The sequence below is a fragment of the Sorex fumeus genome, unplaced genomic scaffold, assembly GCF_029834395.1.
Source record: "Sorex fumeus unplaced genomic scaffold, SorFum_2.1 ptg000122l, whole genome shotgun sequence".
Taxonomy (NCBI): Eukaryota; Metazoa; Chordata; class Mammalia; order Eulipotyphla; family Soricidae; genus Sorex; species Sorex fumeus.
This window is the reverse complement of record NW_026606179.1, coordinates 20,464,177-20,491,748: the sequence shown is the minus strand read 5'-3', so window position 1 is coordinate 20,491,748 and position 27,572 is coordinate 20,464,177. Positions and strand designations below refer to the sequence as shown.

At 43.3% G+C, this 27,572-nt stretch overlaps 1 protein-coding gene across 3 annotated transcripts; it reads left to right on the top strand.

Annotated features, from left to right (window-relative positions):
• Window positions 1-35: 35 nt before the first annotated feature.
• LOC130043968 (zinc finger protein 875-like) lies at window positions 36-27,572 on the top strand. Of its 3 annotated transcripts, none has more exons than XM_056136510.1 (5): window positions 36-167; window positions 2,642-2,768; window positions 3,366-3,458; window positions 23,720-23,846; window positions 27,449-27,572. In XM_056136510.1, coding segments are annotated over exons 1-5 (381 nt in total). In that variant the 5' UTR covers window positions 36-134; the 3' UTR covers window positions 27,450-27,572. The 3 variants fall into 3 exon arrangements, with proteins under 3 accessions (XP_055992485.1, XP_055992486.1, XP_055992484.1); XM_056136511.1 differs by lacking the exon at window positions 27,449-27,572 and adding an exon at window positions 19,411-19,488 and having other exon boundaries at window positions 23,720-23,844; XM_056136509.1 differs by lacking the exons at window positions 23,720-23,846; window positions 27,449-27,572 and adding exons at window positions 1,512-1,597; window positions 8,722-10,876 and having other exon boundaries at window positions 137-167.

The window sequence follows — 27,572 nt, the reverse complement described above, 5'->3', positions numbered from 1 at the left end:
ATTCCCGATTGCCGGCTGTGGGGCACCACTACCCCCCCGTCCGCTAGTCTCCTGGGGATATTTCTCTTCACCTCCCCGTATCTGTCTCTGAGACTTTGCCCTTTTCCAGAGAGGGTGCGGAGAAGACCGCGAAAATGATCATGGGGCGTCTGAGAGCCAAAAAAGAGGTGAGAAATTTCTAAGATTCCGATTCCGTCTGGGTTGTCTCACCGGGATGGATCCGTTATCTTTACTTTTTTATTGGTCACACCCGGAAATGCTCAGGGCTTATCCCTGGCTCTACGCTCAGGGATGACTCCTGGGGACCCTGTGGAGTGCCGAGGATCGAACCCGTCGTCGTTACTCCCCGCCGCCCCCCGCCCCACCCGTCCCTGCCCCTACGAGATTGGTTTGGTGGACCTGGAGGAGTAGCACCTCAGCGTACCTTTTCTGTCTCATCCATTGCTAAACCATCCATCGAGCAGTTTAAAAATACAGATGCGTTCATGATTGTCCAGTGGTAGAGATAAAGGGCAGGGACAGTAGTGAGACCCGTAATAGGAAGTGGGCTGCTTGTTCTGGTGCGTTGAACATTTGAGGGATGACATACCAGTAGGAAGCATGTTTCGTCAGAAGCCTCACCCAGCCCTTGCCACGTTGTTGGAGGATTGATGATCAATGATTTTTAACACTGATTTTTATTTATGTATATTTTTTGGTTTGAGGGCCACACCCGGTAGTGCACAGGGCATACTTTTTTTTTTTTTGCCTTTTGGGTCACATCCAGCGATGCTCAGGGGTTACTCCTGGCTCTGTGCTCAGGAATTACTCCTGTCCTGGTGGTGCTTGGGGGACCATATGGGATGCCAGGGATTGAACCCCAGAGGAACCCCGATCAGCCTTCCTGGAAGCAAAAGCCCAAACCGCTGTACTATTGCTCTGGCCCCTCAGGGCTTACTCTGACTCTGTGTCCAGGGGGTCCTGTGGGATGCCAGGGATTAAAACTTGGGATAGCAACATACAAGGCAAGCGTCTGACCTGCTGTACTATTGATCTGGCCCGTATCTCCCTCTTTTTATTGTCTATATTTAGGCCCTTAATAATTTTATTTCCACCTCTTGTCTGGGCAAGGCTGAGTGCCAGCATATAATTTATCTTTGAATTAATTAGGTTTTGAATAATGTTGAGAATGGATTTGAGATAAAATGATACATGAACTGTAGCAATACTATGTATGGCAGTACTTGCATGCAGCAGACCAGGGTTTGATCCCCAGCACCATATTTGGCCCTAAGAGTAGAGCCTGGAGTAAAACCTGAGCACTGCTTGATGTGACTCAAAAACAAAAATAAAGTGATATGGGGTGTGTGTATCAGAATTTAATGGGAAACTAATCTCAGATATTGATCACTGTGAAGACCTCTATGATTTAACTGAATGCAATGAACATGTAGCCAAATGGTGTATTATTTTAGGCATATTACTTTATGCTGTGTATTATTTTAATATAGGTTAACTTGTTTTTTTTTCAGATATTTCGTGACAACAAGAAGAAGGTGTAATCATCACCTTCACATTTTCAGAAGTGTTTCAGCCAAACTTTTGCTCCTTACCTGAGGTCATTTACTTTTTGTTTTCATTTAATTACCACCTTTACTTTTCTTTGTTGCATTAATTTTTTAATTTTATTTTTTAATTTTTTTAAATTTTGAGTTCTTAATCTGGACCTCTGTAAATAAGACTTTACAAAAATAGATTAAATTAGCTCCAGAAATTAATGTACATTATGCCTACACATGAGTATATTAAGTGATGAATAACTCAAAGGGGTAGTTAGAACCTGAACTTGTATGACATCTTAAAAGAACAGTAAACTGGTTGCCAAAGTGATAAGGCAGCAGATAGGGCATTTGCCTTGTACATGGCTGACCTGGGTTTGAGCCCTGGCATCCCCTGTGGTCCCCTGAACACTGCCAGGAGTGCAGAGTCAAGCGTAAGCCCTGAGCATTGCTGGGTGTTGCCCCAGAATGAACAAACAAAAAGAACACTAACATTTTTGGGGGTGGGGAGAGGGATCTCAAGCAGTGCTTAGAGAGCCCGGGGACTACTCTCAGAGATACTCAGTCTAGCTCTACAAGCCCCACTGATCAGTGCCTAGGCTTGGCAGGATGGTCCAGGGCATTACTCCAATTGCACTATCTCCCTGGCCTCCAACAAACACATCAGAAGAATGACATAGTGACCTAAAAAGGCTATTTAGTTTCAGGGGTGTTGGTGGGAAGGCAGATACAAAGGAAAAACTCAAGGAAGACAAAGGGTATATATTCACTAATGTTTGTTTTGTAGATTTATCTGGCTCTGGGGTGATAAGGGTTTAGAATCGTGTCGGGTAATTAACTTATTCCAGGTGGTGGTGGTGGTGGGGCATCATTACAAATTTATGTTTATGTAAATTAGAGAGGGCTGAAGACTTTTGTTTTGCTTTTCGGTTGCCTTTAAAAATACTTATGCCAAAATGGCATATATGAGAGTGGCATATTCTGTTACCTTATGTTCACAATTGAAAGTAGGTTCAACATCTTCTCTCATTCCTTCAAGGAAGCCTTTTTGGTCACTTTATTCTTTGCATGGACAAGGTAGACAAGCCTGTTTTATGTTTCAGGCTTTCGTGGTATTTGGAGATGTCGCTGTGGACTTCACCCAGGAGGAGTGGCGATTGTTGAGCCCTACACAGAGAACCTTGTACAGAGAAGTGATGCTGGAGACATATGACCATCTGGCCTCGCTGGGTAAGGATGGCTCTCCTGCGCCACAGAGTTGCTTTTGTGTGCCATGAGGGAAGACTGTCCATGAGGCAGCTATGTCCTGGAGTTGGGCTTAAAAACAGTAATTTATTGGTACTGGGGAGAGAGAACAGTGAGTAAGGTGCTTGCCTTGCACATGTCAGGTTCAGTCCCCAGCACCCCAGATGACCTCTCCCAAGCTCTTCTATGAGTGTTCCTTGATTGCAGAACCAGAAGTAATTCCAGAGCACCACTAGCTGTGGCCCCAAAACAAAATAAATATTTACCATTTTTCCTTAGGGCAAATCTGTATTTGGTAGAATTGAAAACCGTTACTCTCCATTTCTAGACACCTCTTTCCCAAGGATTAGGCTCTCTTTTTATTTTAGCTTGCTTCAGATGCAGAACATTTTCTCATTTACCACTACTATTTTTCTAAATGAAGTCACATTTTCTTACTCAGCTTTTCAACTGAGGTTATGCTATTTCATAGATCCTCTCTACAAACCTCTTATTTCCCCCTACTTATTTCTGCTTTGGTTTCTGTAAAGCTCCCTTGAGTTTTTAAACAAAAGTCTCTCTGTTGTCTTTCCCACTGTGTAGAAATACCATTTTCCAAACCAAAGGTCATTTCTCAGCTGGAGTATGGGGAAGAGCGCTGGTTAGAGGAGAGTCAGCCTCCTGTGAGCCTTCCAGGTGAGTGTGACACAAGATGAAGGGACCATCGGCAGTTGGGTGAAAAGGGCAGGGGAAGGTATTTCTCCTATGTTGGGAAGAAGCACTTCTCCAGGTTTTCCAGAACACTGGGAGGGCAGCCTGGCATGACCTCCCTTCAATAATATCATCCTCAGTTGAAGAAAACTTCACTAGTTTCTGGTCTCTTTTATTTACTAGGAAGGAAGGTCATTCCTCTTTTTTTTTTTGACTTTGTGGTTCACACTCGGTGATGCTCAGGGTTAACTTCTGGTTCTGCACTCAGGAATTACTCCTCGCAGGGTTCAGGGAACCATATGAGATGCCGGGAATCGAACCTGGGGCAGCCATATGCAAGGCGAATGCCCTACCCATTATACTATCACTCTGGCCCCTTTTCCTCTTTCTGCTCTCCCTTTCATGTCCACTCTTTGCTCACTCAAGGGCTTCTTTTCTTTCTGTGTGGCTTTAGAAACTGTACCTACATCATGGACGTTAAATCTGCCACCCTTTTAGGTACTTAGCAGTTTCTCTTAGATGTCATAATTATCTTTTTTGGGGGGTCTTTTTTTAAAAATCATAATTAACTTTTTGCCTTCCCAATTCGCTTAATTAAAACAGTTGTCCTTCAATAAGATAAAGGCATTCTATAAATAACAAAATATGTATGTGTGTGCCAACATCCAAGCTTAGGGAATAAAACATTATCTAAATAGTTGAGGCCCCTGTTTCCCCTTCTCTGATTATATGTATTTCTCAGATCCCCTGCTCAAAAGGAAAGGAATGTTTTCAAAATTAATGATTAAGGTCTAGAGAATTAGCACCACAGGCTAAGTTAGTATGCCAGTCCCCAGTACTGCATAGTCCTCGAGCCAGCCCCCAGCACTGCATAGTTCCTCAGGCACCAAGCTGGAGCAGCTCCTGACGACCAATCTGGGAGTAGTTCCTAAGTACCACTTGGTGTGTCCCAATAAAACAAAAACAATTAGGGATTAATAATTCGTATGCTTTTTTTTCTCTTAAACTTCATGACTACGTATATGAATCCTAGTGTGATTTCAGGAACTTTTTTTTTCATTTTTTATAATTTTATTTATTGAATCACCATGAGAGCAGTTACAAAACTTTTGGGTTTAAGTCTCGGTAATACAATGAAATATCCGTCCCTTCACCAGTGCCCATTCTTCACCCCCCAAAACCCCAATATAACCCCATCCACACCCTCCCCCTACATGTAGGGCAGATGATTTCCACATTTCTCTCTCTCTACTTTGATTACATTCAATATTTTGACACCATACCCACTATTATTAGTTGGGATTTTACCCCAACATTCAGATCTGCTGAAAAGGCAACAGTAGACAATTTGTTTTCTATTGCTGGTTATGAATAACATATGATGTCGCACGGCTGCTGTAGTGGTTGCATGATTTTGAAATTCCGAAATTTTAACAATTAAATCTGGAGGGATTTCTGCCAAAACCTGCTGGGGTCCGAGATTTGTTCCTTAGTCTTTTGGATCATGGCCATTAAGCAGCTTGATCAGGAGCCAAGAAAGGCCGTTAGTGGGCAGTGACTCGGGGTCTCATTGGGACAGGGAGAAAAAGGCCGGCACCACCCCCATCCCGTGAGGCCCCGCGTGTTGTCACTGCGGGCCCAAACCTGACTGTCCAATAGCCTCTGGCAGATAGCGGCCCCCGAGCCTCCAAGGGGGAGCAGGCAGAGGGACAGCACCCTTTCCCCCCTGGGGTAGCCAGCGACAGTAACTTACTGCGCGGTCCGGACACATTTCTGCCAAAAGCCGTTGGGTTTCAAGATTTGTTTCTGAGTCTTTGGGATCATCGCCATTAAACGGCTTGATCAGGAGCCAGAGAGGCCATTTGTTGGCGCTGACTCGGGGTCTTGTTGGGATGGGGAGGAAAGGGCCGGCTCCACCCCCATCTCGTGAGGCCCCATGTGTCTTGTCACTGTGGACCCAAACCTGACTTTCCAGTGGCCTCTGGAGGATGATGGACACCGGGCTGCTAGGGGGAACAGGCCAAGGCATGAAACCTATTCCCACCTGGGGTGGCCAAGCACCTGTAACCTACTGCAGGGACTGGTCACATTTCTTCCAAAAGCCATTGGGTTTCGAGATTTGTTTCTGAGTCTCTGGGATCATGGCTGTTAAGCAGTTTGATCAGGAACCAGAGAGGCCATGCCTCCAATTATATAGCTGAGCCGGAGGTGGTTTGTGGGTGTGTCTCCCACATACCTAAGTTTTGGCCGTTTACTTTCTTGGTAAACTTTGCCTCAAGTTTTTGGGGTCTGGCCAAAGGCACAGCAGCAATTTTGAGGTATCTGGAATTCTGAAGGTATCATCAGGCTGCTGATGCACTCGCGTCACAGGTACAGATTGACTTGCTGGTGGCACCATGTCCCCGATTTCCGGAACTTTTTATTTAAACATTTTATTGATGCCTTCATATTAAAATGTATCTGTGGGGGCTGGAGTGATAGTATGGCAGGGAGGGCATTTGCCCTACACACGGCCAACCCAGGTTTGATCTCCAACATCCCATATGGTTCCCCTAGCACTGTAGCACTGCCGGGATTGATTCCTAAGTGCAGAGCCAAGAGTAATACATTGCCGGTGTCACCTAAAATGAAAAAAGAGTAATTAAAAAAAAATTGCTCTTTACCAATACTGAATATGTAAGAATATCCATGTTGTTAAATGAAGTTTTAGGCATTAATTTTTACGACTGTTTTTATCTTATATACAAAATTAGAATACGACTCATTTGTATCCCCCCCCCTTTTTTTTTTTTGCTTTTTGGGTCACACCTGGCAATGCACAGGGGATACTCCTGGCTCATGCACTCAGGACTTACTACTGACAGTGCTCTGGGGACCATATGGGATGCTGGGAATTGAACCCGGGTTGGCCGTGTGCAAGTCAAATGCCCTACTTGCTGTGCTATCACTCCAACCCTTTGTATACCATTTTATAGAATGTGTTTTAGCCAGTTTTGGCTATTAAAGAATACAGCTCTGAATACTTTGATACACAGGTCCTTGGGCACATAAGCACTTGTTGCTCTAAGATATGTACCACCAAATAGAGAGACTTAGTCAAGAGTATGTTCTTCTCAATCTAGGTAATGCCAGATTGTTCTCCACTAATGAAGGTGTTGCATTTATTAGCTAGGGCTGACTTAACAGAGATTTTAGGTTGTTTGTGTTTTGGGGCCACATCTGGTTATGCTCAGGGCTTACTCCTGGCTCTGCACTCAAGGATCACTCCTGGTGAGACTTGGGGGACCTCATGCGGTGCTTGGGATTGAACCTGGGTCTTACTGCGTGCAGGACCAGTACCTTGCCTGCTATACTATCTGGCTCTCATTGCAGTTTTTTAATGTAAAGTTTCCCAACAAATTTGAGGTTACTTTTGGGCTGTCTTCTAGTGTATTTAACTATTTATTGGGCAGGGTCGTAGTACAGCAGGTAGGGCCCTTTTCTTGCATATGGATCCTCATGGTTCAATCCCTGGCACTAGATATGGCCTCCCCGAACCCTGCCAGGAATGGTGTCTGAGCGCAGGGCCAGGAGTTAGCACTGAGCACTGCAGGGTGTGGCCAGAACAATTTTACCCAATGCTCTAAGAACATTTTTAAGGATTATACATTCTGCAGCAATTGCCTATATATCATTTTTTTTCCATTTTTTATAATTTTATTTATTGAATCACCATGAGAGCAGTTACAAAGCTTTCGGGTCTAAGTCTCGGTCATACAATGAAACACCCGTACCTTCACTAGTGCCCATTTTCCACCCCCAGCAACCCTAGTATACTCCCATCCCACACCCTCCCCTACCTGAGGGGCAGATGATTTCCACATTACTCTCTCTACTTTGATCACATTCAGTATTTTGACACCAGACCTACCATTATTATTTGAGATTTTACCCCAACACTCAGATCTGCTGAAAAGGCAACAGTAGACAATTTGTTTTCTATAAATAACATATGATGTCGCATGGCTGCAGTAGTGGCCACACTATTTTGAAATTCTGAAATTTTAACACTTAAATCTGGAGGGATTTCTGCCAAAACCTGCTGGGTTCCAAGATTTGCTCCTGAGTCTCTGAGACCATGGCTATTAAACAGCTTGGTCAGGAGCCAGAGAGGCCATTTGAGGGCAATGACTTGGGGTCTTGTTGGGTTGGGGAGGACAGGACTGGCTCCACCCCATCCCGTGAGGCCATGCGTATCTCGTCACTGTGGGCCCAAGCCTAACTGTCCAGTGGCTTCTGGAGGATGGTGGCCACTGGGCCGCCAGGGTGAACAGGCCAAGGCATGAAACCTATTCCCACCTGGGGTGACCCAGCACCAGTAACCTACTGCAGGGACCGGACGCATTTCTGCCAAAAGCCGCTGGGTTTCGAGATTTGTTTCTGAGTCTCTGGGATCATGGCCATTAAGCAGTTCGATCAGGAACCAGAAAGGCCATGCCTCCAATTATATAGCTGAGCCAGAGGTGGTTTGTGGGTGTGTTTCCCACATACCCAACTTTTGGCTGTTTACTTTCTTGGTAAACTTTGCCCCAGGTTTTTGGGGTCTGGCCAAAGGCACAGCAGCAATTTTGGGGTATCTGGAAGTCTGAAGGCGCCATCAGGCTGCTGATGCACTTGCCTCACAGGTACAGATTGACCTGCTGGCTGCACCAAACCCCCCTATATATCATTTTGATCAGGTTGATTTTAAGACTTTGTCTTCTGTGTCCAGGTGGGGAGAAAGGGCTAGTATACATGCTTTATATGTTTGAGGTTGAATTTGATTCCCAGTACCACATGGTTCCCATGTACCATCAGAGCGGTAAGCAGTAAGCTCCTGAGATCCAGAAGGTATGACCACAAAATAAAAAACTTACGTATCTTTGAAGACTTTCTGTGTTATTTAGAATTTAATACGTATATTTTCTTTTTTTTTAATTTTTATTAGTGAAACACCATGAGGTACAGTTGTAGACTTACAAATTTTTGTACTTGGGTTTCAGTTATACAATGATCGAGTGCTCATCCTCCACCAGTGCTCATTTTCCACCACCACTAATCCTAGTATCCCTCCCACCCTCCATCCCCCCATCCCACCCTGCCTCTGTGGCAGGGCACTCCCTTTTGTTCTCTCTCTCTTTTTGGGTGCTGTGGTTTGTAAAAGAGGAATTGAATGGTAATCATGGATATCAGAGTTTAAGTTTTTATGCAGGAATTTCTCTCCATCCAGGGAAGTGTTGCCCAGAAGATCAGAAACAGCAACAGGAACTCTTTAAACAAGCCTGCTCTAGTGACAAAGCAGAAATTCAAGAGAGAAAAGACTCCAAGCTTTTATTTGGGAAAGTACACAAAAGCAGCACTTCAAAGGAATTCTGCAGCTCACCTGATGAACAGCCAATAAGGTTTGAGAAGGACAATGCAGTGGAGAATTTAGGGCTCAGCCTTGACCAGAGGACCAACCTCACAGAACTAGACAAAGTACTGCATGGCTTAGAAGAATCAGGATTTGGAGCAATAAAATACAGAGAGTTTGGTCTAAGATTTATCAAGGAGTCAAACCTACTCAGTCTCCAGAAGACACACACAGAGTGGGGACAGTGCTTTGACAATATGCCAGAACTCATCAAAAACGAAAGGACATGCCCTGGGGGAAAGCCCTATGTGTGTAGGGAATGCGGTCAAAGTTTTACCTGGAAATCAAATTTCTTTGCACACCAGAGGATACACTCAGCGGTCAAACCTTATGTGTGCAAGGAATGTGGACAGAGCTTTAGCCTGAAATCGAACCTCATTACACACCAGAAGGCACACTTTGGGGAGAAGCCTTACATTTGTAGGGAATGTGGGTGTGGTTTTCGCCAGCATTCACACCTCATTCGACATAAGAAGATCCATTCAGGAGAGAAGACTTATGTTTGCAGAGAATGTGAGCAAAGCTTTAGCCAGAAGTCACACCTCGTTAGTCATGTAAGGACACACACAGGAGAGAAACCTTATTTATGTACAGAATGTGGGCGTCACTTTAGCTGGAAGTCCAACCTAAAGACACACCAACGGTTACACTCGGGCCTTAAACCTTTCATGTGTCTGGAGTGTGGTCAGCACTTTAGCTTGAAGTCAAACCTCAAGAAACATCAGAGATCACACACTGGAGAGAAGCCATTTGTATGCAGAGAGTGTGGGCGAGCCTGCACCCGGAAATCAACCCTCATCTCACACCAGAGGATCCACTCCGGGGAGAAGCCATTTATCTGCAGGGAGTGTGGCCGAGGCTTTAATCATAAGTCAGGTCTCATCTCACACCAGAGGACACATTCAGGCGAGAAGCCTTTTGTATGCAGGCAGTGTGGTAGAAGCTTTAACCAGAAGCAAAACCTATTCAGACATAGGAGGACACACACTGATGATAGGGCCTTCGTGTGCAGAGAGTGTGGGCAAGGTTTCTCTGATAAGGTAACTCTCATTACACACCAGGACACCCATTTTGGGGGGAAGCCTCATGTGTGCAGCGAATGTGGGCAAGGCTTTAGCAGGCAGTCACACCTTATTCGCCACCAGAGGATGCATACAGGAGAAAAGCCTTTCGTTTGCAGGAAATGTGGTCGAGGCTTTAGTCAGAAATCAAACCTCGGCAGACATATTAAAGGACACACGCAGGATGAAAACCTTGTGAAATGAAACCATTAACCAGGAGTCAGCTCCATATATTTGAGGGGATACCTAGAGCTGTGGCTTAATCACATTAGCAGTTGCCACATATCAGAATAGAGACATACTATATGTGAGGGTTATGCACACAGTACTGTAATAGTGAGGCTCACTCTGAAGAACTGCCGGCCTCTTTTCTCTGACTTGGTGATTGTGGGAGGTTTCTCAGGTAAATTGATGGAGTTGTTTCTAAATAAGTTGAATTTAGTAAATTGGGATTATTTTAATGCCAAAGTACACTTGAACACTCCATCCACAGTAATCTTAATGTGAGTGAACAATATTAGAGCTGGTCTCAAATTTCAAAAACAAGGTACTTAAGGGTCTGGAGTGATGATAGTCCAGCAGATAGGACCTTTGCCTCGCACTCAGACAACCTGGATTTGATCCTCACTACCCCATATGGTTCCCTGAACGAGGTACTTAACAGAAATCAAGATTGTGTCAATCTTGCTTCTGCTTCCCCAGAGCATGACAGCAGTCAGCTTCAGGAAGTGTTTGGGAAATGTTGAGTTCATGGAAACAGATAATATGTAGATTAACACATACTATCTATAAATAACTGATAGGTGAGAAGGATTGTAATTAGCCTAGCTTTAGGTTTGAAAAACAGACTGATTCTAGGTTTGAAGAAAATAAATCTTTTTTTTGCATTAAAATAATTATTAATCATTGTGTGTTGGAGAGAGATCTTTTTAATATACCTTAATTTGTTTCTTGGATTTCTTTGATTTCCAGTTTGAATCTATACTAAAGATAATACAGATTGTGTGTGTGTGTGTGTGTGTGTGTTGGCTCTGGAGCACTTTTTGGTTTCCTTTAAGCATCCTGAATTGTCATCTCACGACATGAAATATGAGGCTATTCCAAATACTGATGAGAAAAAAATGAAAATATAAGACAGAACATTCACACCTGGGAATACTAAATGATGTTTGATAAACTTCCAAATTTGCTCATATTTTAATGTTAGGCTTTGATAGACAACTTGGGTTAATTGCCTCAAAATTTTCTTTTGAAGATTCTAATCTGAGTGCTTGACATGGGAGTAAGAATTGGTAGAGGAAAGCCCTATTTTTCAGCTAATTTTTGTTTGTCTCCCAGAGTTTGAATGTAATTGAGCCTTGATTGCCAGCAGTGCTTTATTTTTTCTTGTTTGAAGTGTGTGAAACTTAAGGCAAAATATTTTAGTTTTATGGACTAATACTGACAATTCCTCGAGCGGGCCCAGTAATGTCTCCATTGTGAGACTTGTTACTATGTTTGGCATATGAATACTTCACAGATAGCTTGCCAGGCTTTGCCGTGAGGGCAAAATACTCTTGGTAGCTTGCCGGGCTCTCTGAGAGGGGCAGAGGAATCGAACCCGAGTCAGTGGGGCCGGCCACGTGCAAGTCAGACTCCTTACCACTGTTCTATCGCTCCAAATAATATTTCAAAAAGTTCCAATTTATGGCAGTACTTTTGGGGGTTTGGGCATGGGGATGCTTTGGGGCCACAACACCAGCTCTGGCCAGGATGCACTCTGCGCTCTGTTGAAACTATATGTGGTGCTGGGATTGAACCCGGGTCTGCTGTGTGCAGGCAAGCACCCCACTCCTCACCTCTGCAGCTATCTCGTGGCTCTGTGTCAGGAAGTTTGATTCAATGTTCTCATTTAATTCTGTTTTATGGAACTGTGATTCTATGTTCATCCACGAGAGGATGTTTGGGGTCCTTTCCAGTGATCTGTATGATCAGCAAATTAGGTAATGTTAAGACATTCATTATTTGCTATTTTTCTATTGTGTTGAAATTTTGTACCAATGATAGGCAAAATTGCTGAGTCTTTACTGTGAATCAAAGTAATGTCAATGTGTACTACTATGTATATATATATTTTTGGGGGGGATGTGGGAAGTGGGGGTTACACTTAGCAGTGCTCAGGGGTTATTATCAGCTCTGCGCTCAGGAATCCTGGGTTTTTTATTGTTTGTTTTTTGTATTTGGGTCACACCCAGTGGTTCTCAGGGGTTACTCCTGGCTCTGTGCTCAGGAACCATTCTTGGCAGACTCCAGGCACCATATGGGATGCTAGGGATTGAACCCAGATTGGCTCCATGCAAGGCAAGTGCCCTACCCACTATACTATCTCTCCAGCTCATAAAAAAGTCCATTTTTTTGGTTTGTTTTGCTTTTCAAGAAAAATAGTTTGATTTTGAGAAACTTAGAATGTGAGATAAGGAGAGAGTTCCAAAAAGGGCATGTTCAGGAGAGAACATGGGTTTCTGCAGAGAAAAAGCAAAGATTGAGGGGCTGGAGAGATACTACAGTGGGTAGGGCATTTGCCTTGCATGCAGCTGATCGATATGGTCCCCTGAGCACTGCCAGGAGTAACTCTTGAGTGTTACCAGGTGTGGCTCAAAAACAAAGTAAGGCAAAGAGTGAATGTCAGTTTTTTAATTCATTTCTAGTTTATAATTTTCATTTATATTTTCTCTTTCAGTCAAGGAATTCTATTTACAGCCTCCTAGAATTTATAGTACCATAGTTAACATATTTTGTGACTTGTTCTATTTTAGTTTATAAAATTTGGTTTGAACATGAAGTTACCTGAATTTTCAGGTGTATATGAAAGCAGATGTTTGAATGTATATATTTTAATATCAGAATTAACACAAGTTTATAAATTATGATGCCTATAGTTTACCAAAATTTCTCCAGTTTCGTGTTAATGATTTGTCTTTAATTTCCTTATCTGATGCTTTGTATTAAGGGTTGTCTTCATTTTTATTTATTAATTTATGTTGTGTTTAACACATGTACTGTTAGGACTGTGATGTAAATATAGATAAAATATAAATGTAATATAGGTAAAATAACATGTGTTTCTGTAGCAGAAGAAATAAGACGTTTAAAATTAGTACTCTGTTCAGAATTTTATGTTCATGTATTTTCATCAACTTTTAATACATGTAAGGCTATTTCATTTAGAGTTGTAGAATTTAATAATGTTTCTTCCTAATGTATTTTCCCTCTTAAAGTCATGAAGGAGGGGCTGGAACAAGGGTACAGTGGTTAGGGTACTTGCCTTGCACATGGCCAGTCCAGTTTCTACCCTCAGCATCCCATATGGATCCATGAGTCCAACAAGAGTCAGCCCTGAGGATTGCCAGATGTGCCCCCCAAAACCAAAATAAAGTAATAAAGCAAACTTGGGTCCCATTCATTGCTTCTAATTATCATTTTTCTTAAGCTTCTGTAATATAATCAAATGGATTTTTTTCTAGAGCAATATTAAAGCATATGTATTGATTGAAAAATAAAATTTCAAACTAGCATGGCAACAGAAATATCACATAGAAGTGAGTGTTAGTGAGTCAGTGTTTTAATAAGGATTATATTTATTTTGTTTCTTGTTTTTGAGTCACACCTCACGGTGTGTGAGCTCAGGGCTTTACTCCAGGCTCTGCACCAAGGAATTTCTTCTAGAGGTGCTTGGGGGAACGTAACATATTGTTACGCGAGGGACTGGACCTGGACCCGCTGTGTGCAACGTAAGCACCCTATCACTCTGGCCCTGGATTTCCATTTTTAATGGAAACATTAGGAGACTGTATGGCAGGAAGGTCAAAGGAACTCATTTTCAGTTTTCCAGTTCTTTAAGTATCACTCTTAGAGTAGAGGGATTGAGGTTGCAGATCCTTTCTGCTTTTCCAGAAATACCAAGTCAGTTAAGTGTCAGACTGAAACCTATTATCTTTTATTTTTGTGACTTTTTTGGTCACACTGGGTGATGCTTAGAGGTTACTCCTGGCTCTGCACTCAGAATTACAACTTGAGGTCCACGGTGGATCATATGGGATGCCAGATATCAAACCAGGTGGCTGCGTGCAAGCCAAACCCTCCCACTGTACTATCGCTCTGGTTCCTAAAACTTATTTTCAAGACTTTTGAAAAGTTTTTGTAAGTAGATTTCTTTTTTCTTCAATCTGCTTCCAGAAGTTTAAAGGCTCTCCCCGTTGTGGCTTTTCATATTTTCAACATTGCATAATCAATGTCCAGTAAGTCATGGTTGAAATGATTAGTATATTTCTAGATTAGACCCTGATGGAACGTCCTACCACTATTTGTTTCAGCTGTTCACACTGTTAGCTAGTCAATGCACACGCCTCTCTACTAGAGATTACTACTAAAATCACATGTTGCATTTGGTCGTATGAGGACGACAGAAATAGTTGCAAGCCAGACGTTTCTCTTAAAGACACCGATGTTGCCAGTCAAGAAAGGCACCGGTCTTAAACTAGGGTGAAATGGGTGAGAGAATGATCTAGACACACATCCTCTCAGACACCCTCATCGCCAAGTCCACGATCTGTCACACATCGACCCTTTATGCCAGGGTGTGGTTTAAAATACACACCCGCGCTGCAACTGTTACAGCCAAAGCGCCTCCCCCGAGCATCCCATCACAGGCCCCCATCTCTTCACAGTTGCAGCAGGTCACTCAGCCCGCCGAGCCTGCCCGAGGCGGCACTTTCCAATCCCGTTACTCCCACCACGGCCGCGGGCTGCGCAGGCGCGAAGCAGAGGCGGGTACTCGGGGGCCCTCTGGGAAATGTAGTTCCGCGAGATGAAGCACGGTGCCAAGCCTGTTGGGGCTGGTAGTTTGCGGAGCCCCAAGGAAAAGCCGAGGAGCTTGGTCCGGACCGGGCGGCAAGTCAGCATCCCGGCCGAACTCGTCGGTTCCGCCCCGCCGGGGCTTCTGGGAGGTGACGTCCCGCGTCTCTGGTCGCTGGGAGGTTCCGAGCGTTAACGACGTCCCGAGGTGAGTGGGGCCTCGTTGGGTGCGCTAGTCGGGGGTCGGGATCCAGCGTGGGTAGACAGCTGGGACCAGTTGGGCGCCACCTGGGAAACGGCGGTGTCACAGTGTATAACAGTGTGAGAGGCTGCAGGAGGGACACTGTGTGTGTGTGTGTGTGTGTGTGTGTGTGTGTGTGTGTGTGTGTGTGTGTGTATTTGTGTTGGCTACTAGTGTCTGCGGATGAAATAGTTGGAAGGTCTGTGACAGCAGGGTGTGTGGCATGACCCTTGTCTCTAGGTATAATTTTGAGTAATTGTGACAGGACCTGTGACTTTTTCATTTTTGGGGCCACACCCAGTGGTGCTTAGTTAATTCTGGCTCTGCACTCAGGGATCACTCCTGGCGGGGCTCGAGGAATCAAATGGGATGCTGGGTTGGCTGCGTGCAAGGCAAGCGTCCCACCACCCAACTCTAGCCCAGTTTTCGTAGTATGTCCCACTGGCTGTGCTTTTACATGTGTGGCACTCTGTTGGAGTAACAGTGTGTGATTATCTGGTTTTGTGCTAGTTACCATAGATAACATTGCAGCTGCAATTGGCAACCTTGCATTTGTGTATTTGGGTGAGCATCTGTTGTTTGAGACCAAATAGTGGATGGTGTCACACAATAGACAAGAAAATCTGAATCCAGGCAGTTTTTCTCCAGATTGCTTGTGTGGGTCTGGAGCTATAGTACATCAGGTACTATAGTATAGCCTTGCACACAGTTGACCTGGGTTGATGCCCCACATCACCTATAGGGTCCAGGAGCCCTACCAGAAGTGATCCCTGAGCACATCCAATGTGACCAGTCCCCCAAACAAACAGAATGCTGCTTATTTCTAAAGTTTCTTGATCTTTCCTGCAATCAGAGTGAAAATCAGGAGTCCTCAGTTCTAAGGGTGTTTTCCTGGAGTAGACCTCACAGTCACGGAAATTTTAACCTTGGTTTCGTTCAGTTCCCCATCAGCTCTCTGATCCAGCCAGTCTGAAGACTACTCTTCATGAGATCATCCTCAAATTCCTCTTGATTGTGTGTGTGTTGGGGGAGGGTATACAACTGGAAATCCAGTATTCCTTTGTTTAGGCCAGAGAATTTGGTATTTTGAGATTTGTCAAAAGCCCTTACATGTCTGGTGCTGAGAGGCTTACACATGACTCTCTTTCTGACATAAAAAATGAACCACATCTTTGGTTTTGACAGTTAATAAAGACAAAGATGTTTATTTCCTTTACAAGTGTGTGTAAAAACAGAACAACAGGTAGCAATTCTCTATACCAGGAGTTGACTGATGCAATCTTTGCCACATGTGGTTGTGCTCAGGGATGGCTCTGCTTTGGAATTCAGGGTTTCTGCATGCAAAGAATGTGCTGTATCCTTTAAACCATTTCCCTAGCCTAATTTATGCAATCTTCACAGGGGAAAAAGAAAGATTCTGAGAGATGCATTAACTTGCTCAAGGTCATGTAGCCAATGAGGGAAAGAATAGAGAGTCAGTGTACTATATAAACTCCAAGTCTGTTCTGACACCTTTTTTTAGGTAGATGATTCATTTCAAACTTAGAAAATAATTCTCAGGGCTGGGGAGACGTACAGTGGTATTATACTTGTCTGCATGTGGCTTACCTGGGTTTGATTCCCATCACCTCTGATATGGTCCCCTGAGCTTTGTCAGAAGTGATCCCTGAACTCAGAGCTAAGAGTAAGCCGTGAGTATCGCTGGGTGTGTCTCAAAACAAAACAAAACAAAATAAAAACACAAAACACTCAAAGGGACATATGCAAAAAGAAATTGAAAATGTTTTTTAAAAACAGATTCAAGGGGATCAGAGCAATAGTACAGTGGGTAAGGTGCTCGCCTTGCATGCCTCTGATCCAGGTTCGACCCCCCTGATATCCCATATGGTCCCTTGAGCTATCCAGGAGTGATCCCTGAGCACAGAGCCAGGACTAAGTTCTGCGAACTGCCAGTTGTAGCCCCTCTTAAAAAATGAACAAAACCAGATTCTATTTAGAGCTAACAGATGCCAAGAAGATTATATTGATTCTCCTCCCAGGTTGCAAGGTTCTTCATGGACCGTTTCAATCGCATTGCTCTAAGGAAATAACTTTCTTAGAGACCCAGTTAACTAGCCCAGGAAAAGCTCAGAATTGTTAACTATCCTTATCTTCAGAATAAAAAAATGTTGAATCTGAGAGTGCAAATAACCTATTTCAGACTGTGCAATGTATTGTTGATTTGGTAATAAAATTTTACAGTATTTTCCTTAGTTAGCATTTTGTGGAATAATAAAGGTTAATGGCTGCCATCTCTGAAGATATTTCTCTAAAATTTTAAAGAGTGGAGCCAGAGCAGTAGCACTGCCTGGCACATGGGTGACCCAGCTTCAGTCCTCAACATCATGTATGGCCCCTCAGGCCCCATCAGGAGTGATTTCTGAGCACAGGGTCAGGAGCAAGTGCTGAGTATGACTGCTGGGTGGGACCCCTCCTCAAAAAATGGGAGGGGCAGTACAGCAGGTGGGGCACTAGCCTTGCACATGGCCAACCAGGACTCAATTCAAGTTTGATCTCTAGAATCCTGTATAGTTCCCCAAGCCTGCCAGAAGTGATTCCTGAATGCAGAGCCAAGAGTAACCCCTGATCACTGCCCAAAACCAGAAAAACATTTTTTAAACATAGCATTGTTTCTTCAGGTCATGCAGACTTGATGATCTCTTGGAAGAAGACCAGGTTTTTTGTTTGTTTTTGTTTCTGTGCCACACATGGTAGTGTTCAGGGATTACTCCTATTGGTGTTCTGGGGACTATGTGGTGTTGGGGACTAAACAGGGGTTGGCTGCATTTAAGGTAAGCACCCTACCCACTATACTCTGGCCGCAGAGGACCAGTTTTTGAAGCACACTGGTTTGAGTTGTTTAAGCATTTTTAAACTTTAATTTCAGTTGTTGACAAAATGGGGATAATGCCTACCTTTTGCATTTTTATGAAGATTGCATAAAATATAGAACGTGCATAGTGTTGTTATTTATGTTACAGGAGGCATAGTAACATCTATGCATTCATTTATCATAGCATGTTCGAGCACTTGCAGTGCTTTACAGCGTTATCTCAGCACTAGAGATAAACAAGTGGGCGCTACAAATCCTAACCCTTGTGAAGGGTTCGATTATACTCAAAGATAGTACTAGATAAGGAAAAAAGTTATTTGTTTGTGGTGTTAAGTGCTAAGAAATCTGGATAAGGAGAAAGTATGTGATTTGAGGGAGGTTTAATTTAGGTAGAATTTCCCTCTTGTGGTAGTGGCAGTTGAAACAGAGGAATGAAGAGAAAGAGCCAGGACAAGTAGAGAAGGAAAAAGCAAGCAACAGACTTGATGGAGTGTTCACAGCGTTTAAGGAACTGTAATGAAATCTGCTCTCAGAGCCGAAGTGGTAGTACAGTGGGTAGGGCGCTTGCCTTGCATGCAGCCAACTCAGGTTTGATCCCCAGCATCCCTTATAATAACCTGAGCCCCACCAGGAGTGATCCCTGAGTGGAGATCCACAAGTAAGCCCTGAGCACAGCTGATGTAGCCCCCCAAATAAAAACAAAGCTACCATTTCATGCCTGTTCCTACAGTGGGGTGAGCAAGGGAGAAAGAGTAGGAAAGGAGCTGTGGAGATAGGCAGCCAGCTGGCATAGTAAATAATCCATGTTGGCCATATCATCGGATTTAGATTTTGTTTAGGCTACCTTTCCCCCCTTTTTTGTTTTTTGGGCCACATCCAGCTGTGCTCAGGGCTTACTTCTGGCTCTGTACTCAGGGATCATTCCTGGCAGGGTTGGGGACCATCTGGAGTGCCAGAGAACCTGGGTCATCCAATTGCAAGGCAAGCACCTTACCTGCTGTATTATCTCCAGCCCTGAGGCCATATATTCTTTTTTTAAAAAAATTATTTTTTTTTAATTGACTCTCCATGAGGTACAATTTCAGCTTTCACACTTGAGTTTCAGTCATATAATGACCGAACACCCACCCCTCCACCAGTGAACATTTTCTGCCACCAATGTCTCTCATACCCCCTCCATTCCACCCCTTTCCCTGCCTTTATGGCAGACAATTTCCCCCCCACTCTCTCTCTACTTTTGGGCATTATAATTTGTAATACAGATACTAAGAGGCTATCATCAGGGAGATGCAAATCAAAACAACAATGAGATATCATCTCACACCACAGAGGCCATATAGTCTTCATGTCAGCCAGAACTTCAGGGGTTATTAAATTTTGAATTCCCCCTCCCTTTAATTTTAGAAGCAAGTATAACTGCTCCACATTGCTCAAAAAGTCTCAGATCAACAACATGGAACTAGTCTACCATTTCACTCCTTAATGCTCTCTCTTCATAGGACTTCCTTCTCTGTAAGAAAGAGCTGAAGAAATAAGGAGAAAGAATGGCTGTTGGACTTTGTGAAGCTGTATCCAAAGTGAGTTGAAGTTTTAACTGTTTCCAGAAATTCCACCACTTTTTCAGGTCTTAAGGACACCAGAGTCATTAACAGATCACTCTCACTGATTCTCCATTTGTTTGTTTGACCCTTCTATAAAACTTAGTATTTTTAAAAATTTAATGTGTTTAAATGTGTGATGGAACAGAGTTTTCTTATTTAGATATGTCATGATTAGTGGTGTTACAGGTACTTGCAAATAAGATAAGGATAGTGTGATTGGATCAGGGGCATGCATATGTCGAACACATGCCTTGTATGTGTGGGGTCCTGCGTTTGATTCCTGGCAGTGACAATGACAAAAAGATAGTGTGTCAAATGCCTTGTCAAGTAGGGAGATCAAGGATGGCCACTCTGAGAAAGTAACATTTAACACATTGATGCCAGTGCTACAATTTGTGTTAATCAAGTCACATTCAAACACGAGTCACTGATGATACATGCCAGTATCAACATGTTAGCAAAGAAAACAAGTGAAGTAGGAAGCATGGAGTGCCAAGATGTGAACCTAGGTCAGTCACATGCCTGACCTGCTGTACTGTCTCTCTCGCCCACTATGTGGATACTTTATTAGATAATTATTATTAGAATTTTTATTTGTTTTAAGTATAGAGGAGCAACATCAGGATACTTTAATGCTTTGGTAAAATGTTGATTTATGTTTTAAAAAGAAAGTAGATGACTGGGAAGTAAGGGTGGAAGCAGGGAGGCCAGTCCAGAGACTACTGTAGTAATTAAGGTAGAAGCTGACAGTTGCCTAAACTGTGGTGGTGGCATGGGAGCTAGTGAGCATCTGGGTCAAGACTAACTACAAAGGGGTAGGGAGTTGGCTTCATGGACTGGAGGATGCTTTCATATGGTAGCCCTAGGTTTAATCCCCAGAATTGCATGGTTCCCCTAATACTGCTGAGACTTGTATTGAGCACAACTGGGGTGAGGGAGGGAGGGAAAACCAGGGTTGATTTCTGACACCCCGTGCCCTGCCAGGAGTGATCATTGAGTGCAGAGCCAGGAGTAAGCCCTGAGCACAGCCAGGTGTATTCCATACCATGACCACCACCACCACCACCACCACCACCACCACCACCACCCCCGCAAAAAATTACAGTGGCCACTGGTGTAGCCATAGTGACTGTATGACTCTTGCAAATAGAGATGTATGTTTTTTTGTTTTTAGGCTACACAGCCTGTGCACTGGATATAGAATCTAGGTCCTCAACCAGGTGTGGCAGGCGCTATCACTCTAAGCCATGACCTCACCATTTTTAATGTAGCACTGAAAAATTTAACCTTTTTATGTGAGGTTTTATATAAATTTTAAAATTGAACCCTTGTATATGACTCATGTTTTATTTCTTTGGGGTCGGGGGCAGTGGTGTTGGCCCACACTCAGCTGTGCTCAGGGATTACTCCTGGTTCTGTGATGAGGAATCACTTTTGGTGCTGCTTGGAGCTGGGGACTGTACCCAGGTCAGCCGTGTGTAAGACAAGCGCCCTGCCTGCTGTACTATCTCTCTGGCCTCTTTCCTTATACTTTTTAAAGATCTTCGCCATATGACCCCAAACTTACTTCTTTCTTTTACTGTTTTCTTTTTTTTTCACATTTGAGCCTATCATATGTGAGGCCCCAATTTTGTTTTTGGGGTCATACCCAGTGACACTCTGGGCTTACTCCTGGCTCAGGAATCACTCTTGTTAGGGCTCTGGGGGACCAGATGGGATACCAGGAATTGAACCCAGGTTGCTACACGCAAGGCAAGAACCTGTCAGCTGTGACTTCTGGGACCCCAGTTTTGATCTCTGCCACTGTCTGACCCCTTGTACATTGGAGGGTGTAACCCTGATGGTCACCAGCACTGCCCAACTTAAACACTGAACTGTCAGACTAGCACTAGCAAGCTGAGAATCAGACAGTAAGCTCCTGGTTCCTTGAGTGCTGAACTCTTAAAGTATATTGTATCTCAATAGCCAGAAACTAGAAGAAACCTGAATGCCCACGAACAGATGACTGGTTAAAGAAACTTTGGTACATCTACACAATGGAGTACTATGTAGCTGTTAGAAAAGATGAAGTCATGAAATTTACATACAAGTGGTACAATATGGAAAGTATCATGCTAAGCGAAATGAGTCAGAAAGAGAGGGATAGACATAGAAAGATTGCATTCCTCTGGGGGATATAAAGTAACAAAGTATGAGATTAATACCCCAGAATAGCTGAGATCAGCACCAGGAGGATTACTCCATAACTTAGAGGCCAGCTGGGTATCCTAGAGGAAAGGGCAGTTCAGATAGAGAAGGGAGCACCAAATAAAGGATGTTTGGAGGATCCTCCCAGGAGGGGAGATGCATGTCGAAAGTAGACTATGGACTGAACATGTTTGCCACTCAATGCCTCTTTTGCAGACCACAACACCCAAAAGGAGAGAGAGAACACAGGGGATTGCCCTGCCACAGAGACAGGGGGGATGGGGGGATGGGGGTGGGAGGGATATTATCCATGGTGGTGGAAAATGGGCACTGGTGGAGGGATGGGTATCTGATCATTGTATAATTGAAACCAAAGCACAAAAAATTTGTAAATCTACAACTGTAAAAAAAAATAAAATAAAATAAAGGGAAAAAAGTATATTGTATCTATAAATACAATTATATCTGTCACTGTCACTGTCCTCCCGTTGTTCATCAATTTGCTCGAGCGGGTACTAGTAACATCTCCATTGTGAGACTTGTTACTGTTTTTGGCATGTTGAATACGACATGGGGAGCTTGCCAGGCTCTGCTTCTCCTCATACAGCTTATGTAGTTCAGTGGTCTAGTTTAAATGTTTACTTATGAGCATGTAAGTTTATACCTGGATTATTTTTTTTTACATCTTCTTCCAATGAAAAAAATTTTTTATGTTGTTTATTTCTGTTTTGGAACCAGAGCGATAGCATAGCAGGTAGGGCGTTTGCCTTGCATGCGGCTGACCTGGGTTTGATTCCTCAGTCCCTCTCGGAGAGCCTGGCAAGCTACCGAGTGTATTCCGCCTGCATGGCAAAGCTTGGCAAGCTCCCTGTAATGTATTTGATATGCCAAAAACAGTAACAAGAAGTCTCACAATGGAGACATTACTGGTGCCCGCTCGAACATATCAATGAACAATGGGAGACAGTGCTACAGTGCTATTTCTGTTTGGGTCCACAACCAGTAATGCTCAGGAATTACTCCTGGCAATGCCCAGGAGACCATATGGGATGCTGGAGATTGAGATCAGGTCAACTGTATGCAAGGCAAGCGTCCTACTCATTGTACTAGCTATCCAGTCCTCTCCCAATGAAAATTTTTGTCTAAAGCTCTTCGCTTAATTTTATTTCAGGGCTGTCACTGTCACTGTCCTCCCGTTCTTCATCGATTTGCTCAAGCGGGCCCAGTAACGTTTTCATCATGAGACTTGTTGTTACTGTGTTTGGCATATTGAATACGTCATGGGTACCTTGCCAGGCTTTGCCGTGTGGGCGAGATACTCTCGGTAGCTTGCTGGGCTCTCTGAGAGGGGCAGAGGAATTGATCCCAGCTTGGCTGGGCTGGCTGCGTGCAAGGCAAATGCCCTACCACTGTGCTATTGCTTCAGCCCATTTTTTGAAATTTCTTCTTGCATGTATAGAATTTACATTTCAAACCATATCCTTTTGTTTAAGTCTTATTTCTCTGACCCACTTTATATTCCAATTTTGGAAACATAGAGGCTTTTTTTTTTTTTGGCACCATACCTGGTGTTGCTCAGGAATCATGCCTGGTGGGTCTTAGGAGACTGTATGTGATATCAGGGATTGAACCAAAGTCAGCCACATGCAAGGCAAACCTCGTACTTGCTCTGGCCCCTATGGGAATTCTTTCTATAAACATTTCTTGATACTTTATAACATAGAGTTCATATACTTTAATGTTACATGAATTAATTTTTTCCTGTGTAGTTGTCTCTTACCTTTCACAAATATGTAAAAATTTTAAGAGATAAGTTTGCTAACATTAGTATAAAATTTTCAAGAGAGAAGCCTAATATTTCTCTTTCTCTAGAAAAATTTGACAAGCCTAGGCACAATTATTTTCATCACAACTTTCAGCCCTTTGAGCTTTGGCAGAATTGATTTTTTGATGTTGTTGTTGTTGTTGTTGTTTGAATTGTATGGAAACACATGACAGACAAGAATTATTTTTCTCTCAGGGGTTGGTAACCTTCAGGGATGTGGCTATAGATTTTTCCGAAGAGGAGTGGGAATGGCTGGACTCATCTCAGAAAGATTTATACAGAGATGTCATGTTGGAGAACTACAGGAATTTGGTATGGCTTGGTAAGGATATCTCTTCCCCCATGATCCAAAATCTTTTCCTCTGGGATGTTTTTGCCTCCTCTTATATCTATCTTAAATACTTGGCTGAATTTCTACTTCTTGTTTCAGGAAATGATTTGGACATTTTTTGAGCTAGAAATGAGTACTTGTTGGTGCTGGAGCAATAGTACAGCGGGTGGGCATTTGCCTTGCACAAGGCTATCCAGGTTCTATCCCCGGGATCCGATATGGTCCTCTAAGCCCCACAAGAAGTGATTTCTGAGAACAGAGCCAGGAGTAAGACCTGAGCACCACCAGGTGTGGCCTAAACCACCACCCTATCTTTCCACCTCCCCCACAAAGTAGTTCTTTTTGTTTAGAAGGATGATTTGGAGCAGAATAACATGGGAATTAATTTTTTTGCAAATATTCAGGTCCCACTCTTGACCTAGAGAATAAGAAATTCTGGGAATAGTCTGTATTTTAATGAAAGCTCCAAATCATTCTGATTGCCATTAAAATTTGAAAACCAAAGTGGTTTCTGACTCAGTAGTTCTATACTGGGTCTGAAAAATTTTACATTTCTAAGTTTCTAGCTAATAATGCCTCTGCTCTAGCACTTCAGCTGCTGTTTTTCTCCATGCAAAAGCATCATTATAATTTTTGACACTTTCTCATCCCCACCCTCCTATTTTTTGGTGTGATCAGTCCCGACACCACATATGGAGCACACACTCCGGCACTACCCACAGCCCTTTCCCTAACCCCAACCCCTTTAACATCCTTCCCTGCCCAAGAACAAGAGTTTGTGTGGGAATCCTGGAATAGCTGTCTACTTGTATGTTTGTCTCTTTGCTCTTCTTTTTCTCCTATTATAAACAGGACTCTGCTTCGCTAAACCCAGCATGATCTTCTTACTGGAGCAAGGGAAAGAACAATGGATCACAGCAAGAGAGGTGTCCTGGGGGCTCTGTGCTGGTGAGTAAGGGGGTGCAGGGCAGGGATGACTGACTTTTTTTTTGGTCATATCTAGCAGTGCTCAGGGGTTACTCCTGGCTCTGTACTTAGAAATTACTCCTGCGGTGCTGGGGGACCGTATGGGATGCCCAGGATTGAACCCGGGTGGGCCGCATGCAAGGAAAATGCCCTCTCTGCTGTACTATTGCTCTGGCCCCAGGGATGCCAAGCCCAGATGATAATAAGCAGAGTGTCTTGACTGGAGGCTGCCCTGGCTGAACTGAATCTCTTCGGCATGCACATCCTTAGAAACCCTACCTATGGAAAGGTTTTGCCTTTCTGTTTTTTATCAAATTGTATTTGCTATCTCCCTAAACCTAGAATTTCAGTTCTTCCCAGGTCTTTTCCCTCTATGGTCAGAAGTACATACATTTCCAGACTTCAGAGTTGTTTTTTTTAACTCCAGTATTTTTGGGCCATACCCAGTGGTGCTCAGAGGACACTCCTGGGTGCTGGATCTATAGTACAGTGGGTAAGGTGCTTGCCTTGCAAGTGGCTGACCCAGATTTAATTCATGGTATCCCTGACTTTGCCAGGAGTGATCTCTGAACACAGAGCCAGGAGCAAGCCCTGAGCACATCTGGGTGTGCCCCTCCCCACAAAAAATTATTTGAAAGAAAACTACCTACCCACACAAACACAAAAACAAATAGAGTTTACTCCTGGCAGGGCTTAGGAGACCATAGGGGTGCCAGGGATTGAACCTGGGCCAGCCACATACAAGGCAAGTGCCTTACTGGCTATATAAATCACTCTGGCCCCAGAGTTTTTTTTTAATCAGATATTACCAAAGTTATTCCTACATCACTGTCACTGTCCTCCCGTTGTTCATCGATTTGCTCAAGCAGGCCCAGTAACAACTCCATTGTGAGACTTTTTGTTACTGTGTTTGGCATAATTGAATACTCTCGGTAGCTTGCCAGGCTCTCTGAGAGGGATGGAGGAATCGAACCTAGCTCGACCAGGCTGGCTGCGTGCAAGGCAAATACCCTACCACTGTGCTATCACTCCAGCCCCAAGTGACCACATTTTGGAAACCTGATCGTGAAAATCAAGTACATGTCCTTTTTTCATTTTGGTTTTTGGATCAAACCTGCTGGTGTTCAGGGATCACTTCTGGTGGACTCAGAAGATCATATGGGGTGCTAGAAATCGAACCCAGGTCAGCCACATGCAAGGCTACTCCCTATACTCTCGTTCTGGCCCCTAAATCAAGGTCATGTTCTATCAGAACTATTCCTTAGCTTGTGAGTTTTTTTTCTTTTTGGGTCACACCTGGTGTTGCACAGGGGTAATTTCTGGCTCTGCACTCAGGAGTTACTCCTCTCAGTGCTCAGGGGACCATATGGAATGCTGGGAATTGAACCCGGATTGGCCATGTGCAAGGCAAATGCCCTACCCGCTGTGCTATCACTCCAGTCCCAAGGTTGTGAGTTTTGATCTTAGTTTTTCTGATATTAATAATGCTGATAATCTACAAACTAGCCATGCATATTGATATTTAAATGTACAAATCATCTCTCTCTTTTGAGTTTAAAAAAGGGAGTAGGACCTATATCTCAGATGTATTTTCTACTAACCTTTTTGTGCGGAATATTTTAGCTCTTTGTGATTAAAAAATGGTTTATTTTTATTGAGATTATCTTTAAAAATTAGTGTTGTGGATGCTGGAGAGATAGTACACTGGGTAAGACACTTGCTTTGCACACAGCCTACCTGGGTTTGTTCCCTTGCATCTCAGATGGTCCCTTAAGCATGGTCAAGGAGCAACCCCTGAGCATCACCCAGTGTGACATAGAAACAAACAAAAAAGGAAAATAGTTTTTTTTTTATCTTGCAGCAACCAGTATACACTCCTGAAAGTATTTAGTAGCTATTCTGTAAATAATATTTATTTTTGGGGGTTTTGGGCCACACTAAGCTATTTTCAGGGCCTACTCCTTGCTCTCCGCTGCTCAGGGATCACTCCTGGAGGGCTTTGGGTACCATATGGAGTGCCAGGGACCCAGGTTGGTTGGCTGCATGTGAGGCAAGCACCATATCCACTGCTCTGTGGCTCTGGTATCTATAAATAATACTTTTCTCTGAATAATGAGAAAAGCTGACTTCCTGATTTCTTCTAGGTAAAGGAAAAATAAAACTCAATAATTTTTGTATTTCTTGACAAAATTTTATAGGTTATTGATTAATTGGTTAGCATTTATTTGTTTATTTACTTAAAAATGCTGCCATGTGCACTGGATTCACCAAGTAGGAAGAAAAAGAAATAAAGACTACCCCTTGTCCTCATGGAGTCTTTGGCATACATAACTGAGCAGCTTGAGCTGGAAACTTTTAAGGCTGTAATCAAGAAAACTGATTATTATCTAATTACTGTCCCCATTCCCTTAATTTTTTGGCTTTTCCAATCTATACATCTTATTTACCTTACACCTCTTTCCATCATTTTTCTTCATTTATGCTTTCTTTATATTTTACTCACATTTACTGTCTTGAGATGTGAAAACTTTCTCTCTGCCTTCCCCTAATTGAGTTCTTCTGTGACAGTTTTTTTCCCCTCCTCATAAAGGACAAAAGGAGACATGTACTTTCTTTGTATATTTTAGATTGGGAGCCTTGGAGTGAAACTAAGGAAATAGTTCAAAAGTGGTATATTGATGAAGAGGAAATATCCCAGGCAATGGTAATGAAAACACTTACACATTATGGCCCTGAATGCTGCACTTTCAG

Coding starts and splice junctions, on each gene's coding strand:
- LOC130043968 (XM_056136509.1), top strand. CDS start 2,735: ATGCTGGAGACATATGACCATCTGGCCTCGCTGG. Junction 2,769..3,365: donor TGACCATCTGGCCTCGCTGG/GTAAGGATGGCT, acceptor CCCACTGTGTAG/AAATACCATTTTCCAAACCA. Junction 3,459..8,721: donor GCCTCCTGTGAGCCTTCCAG/GTGAGTGTGACA, acceptor CTCTCCATCCAG/GGAAGTGTTGCCCAGAAGAT.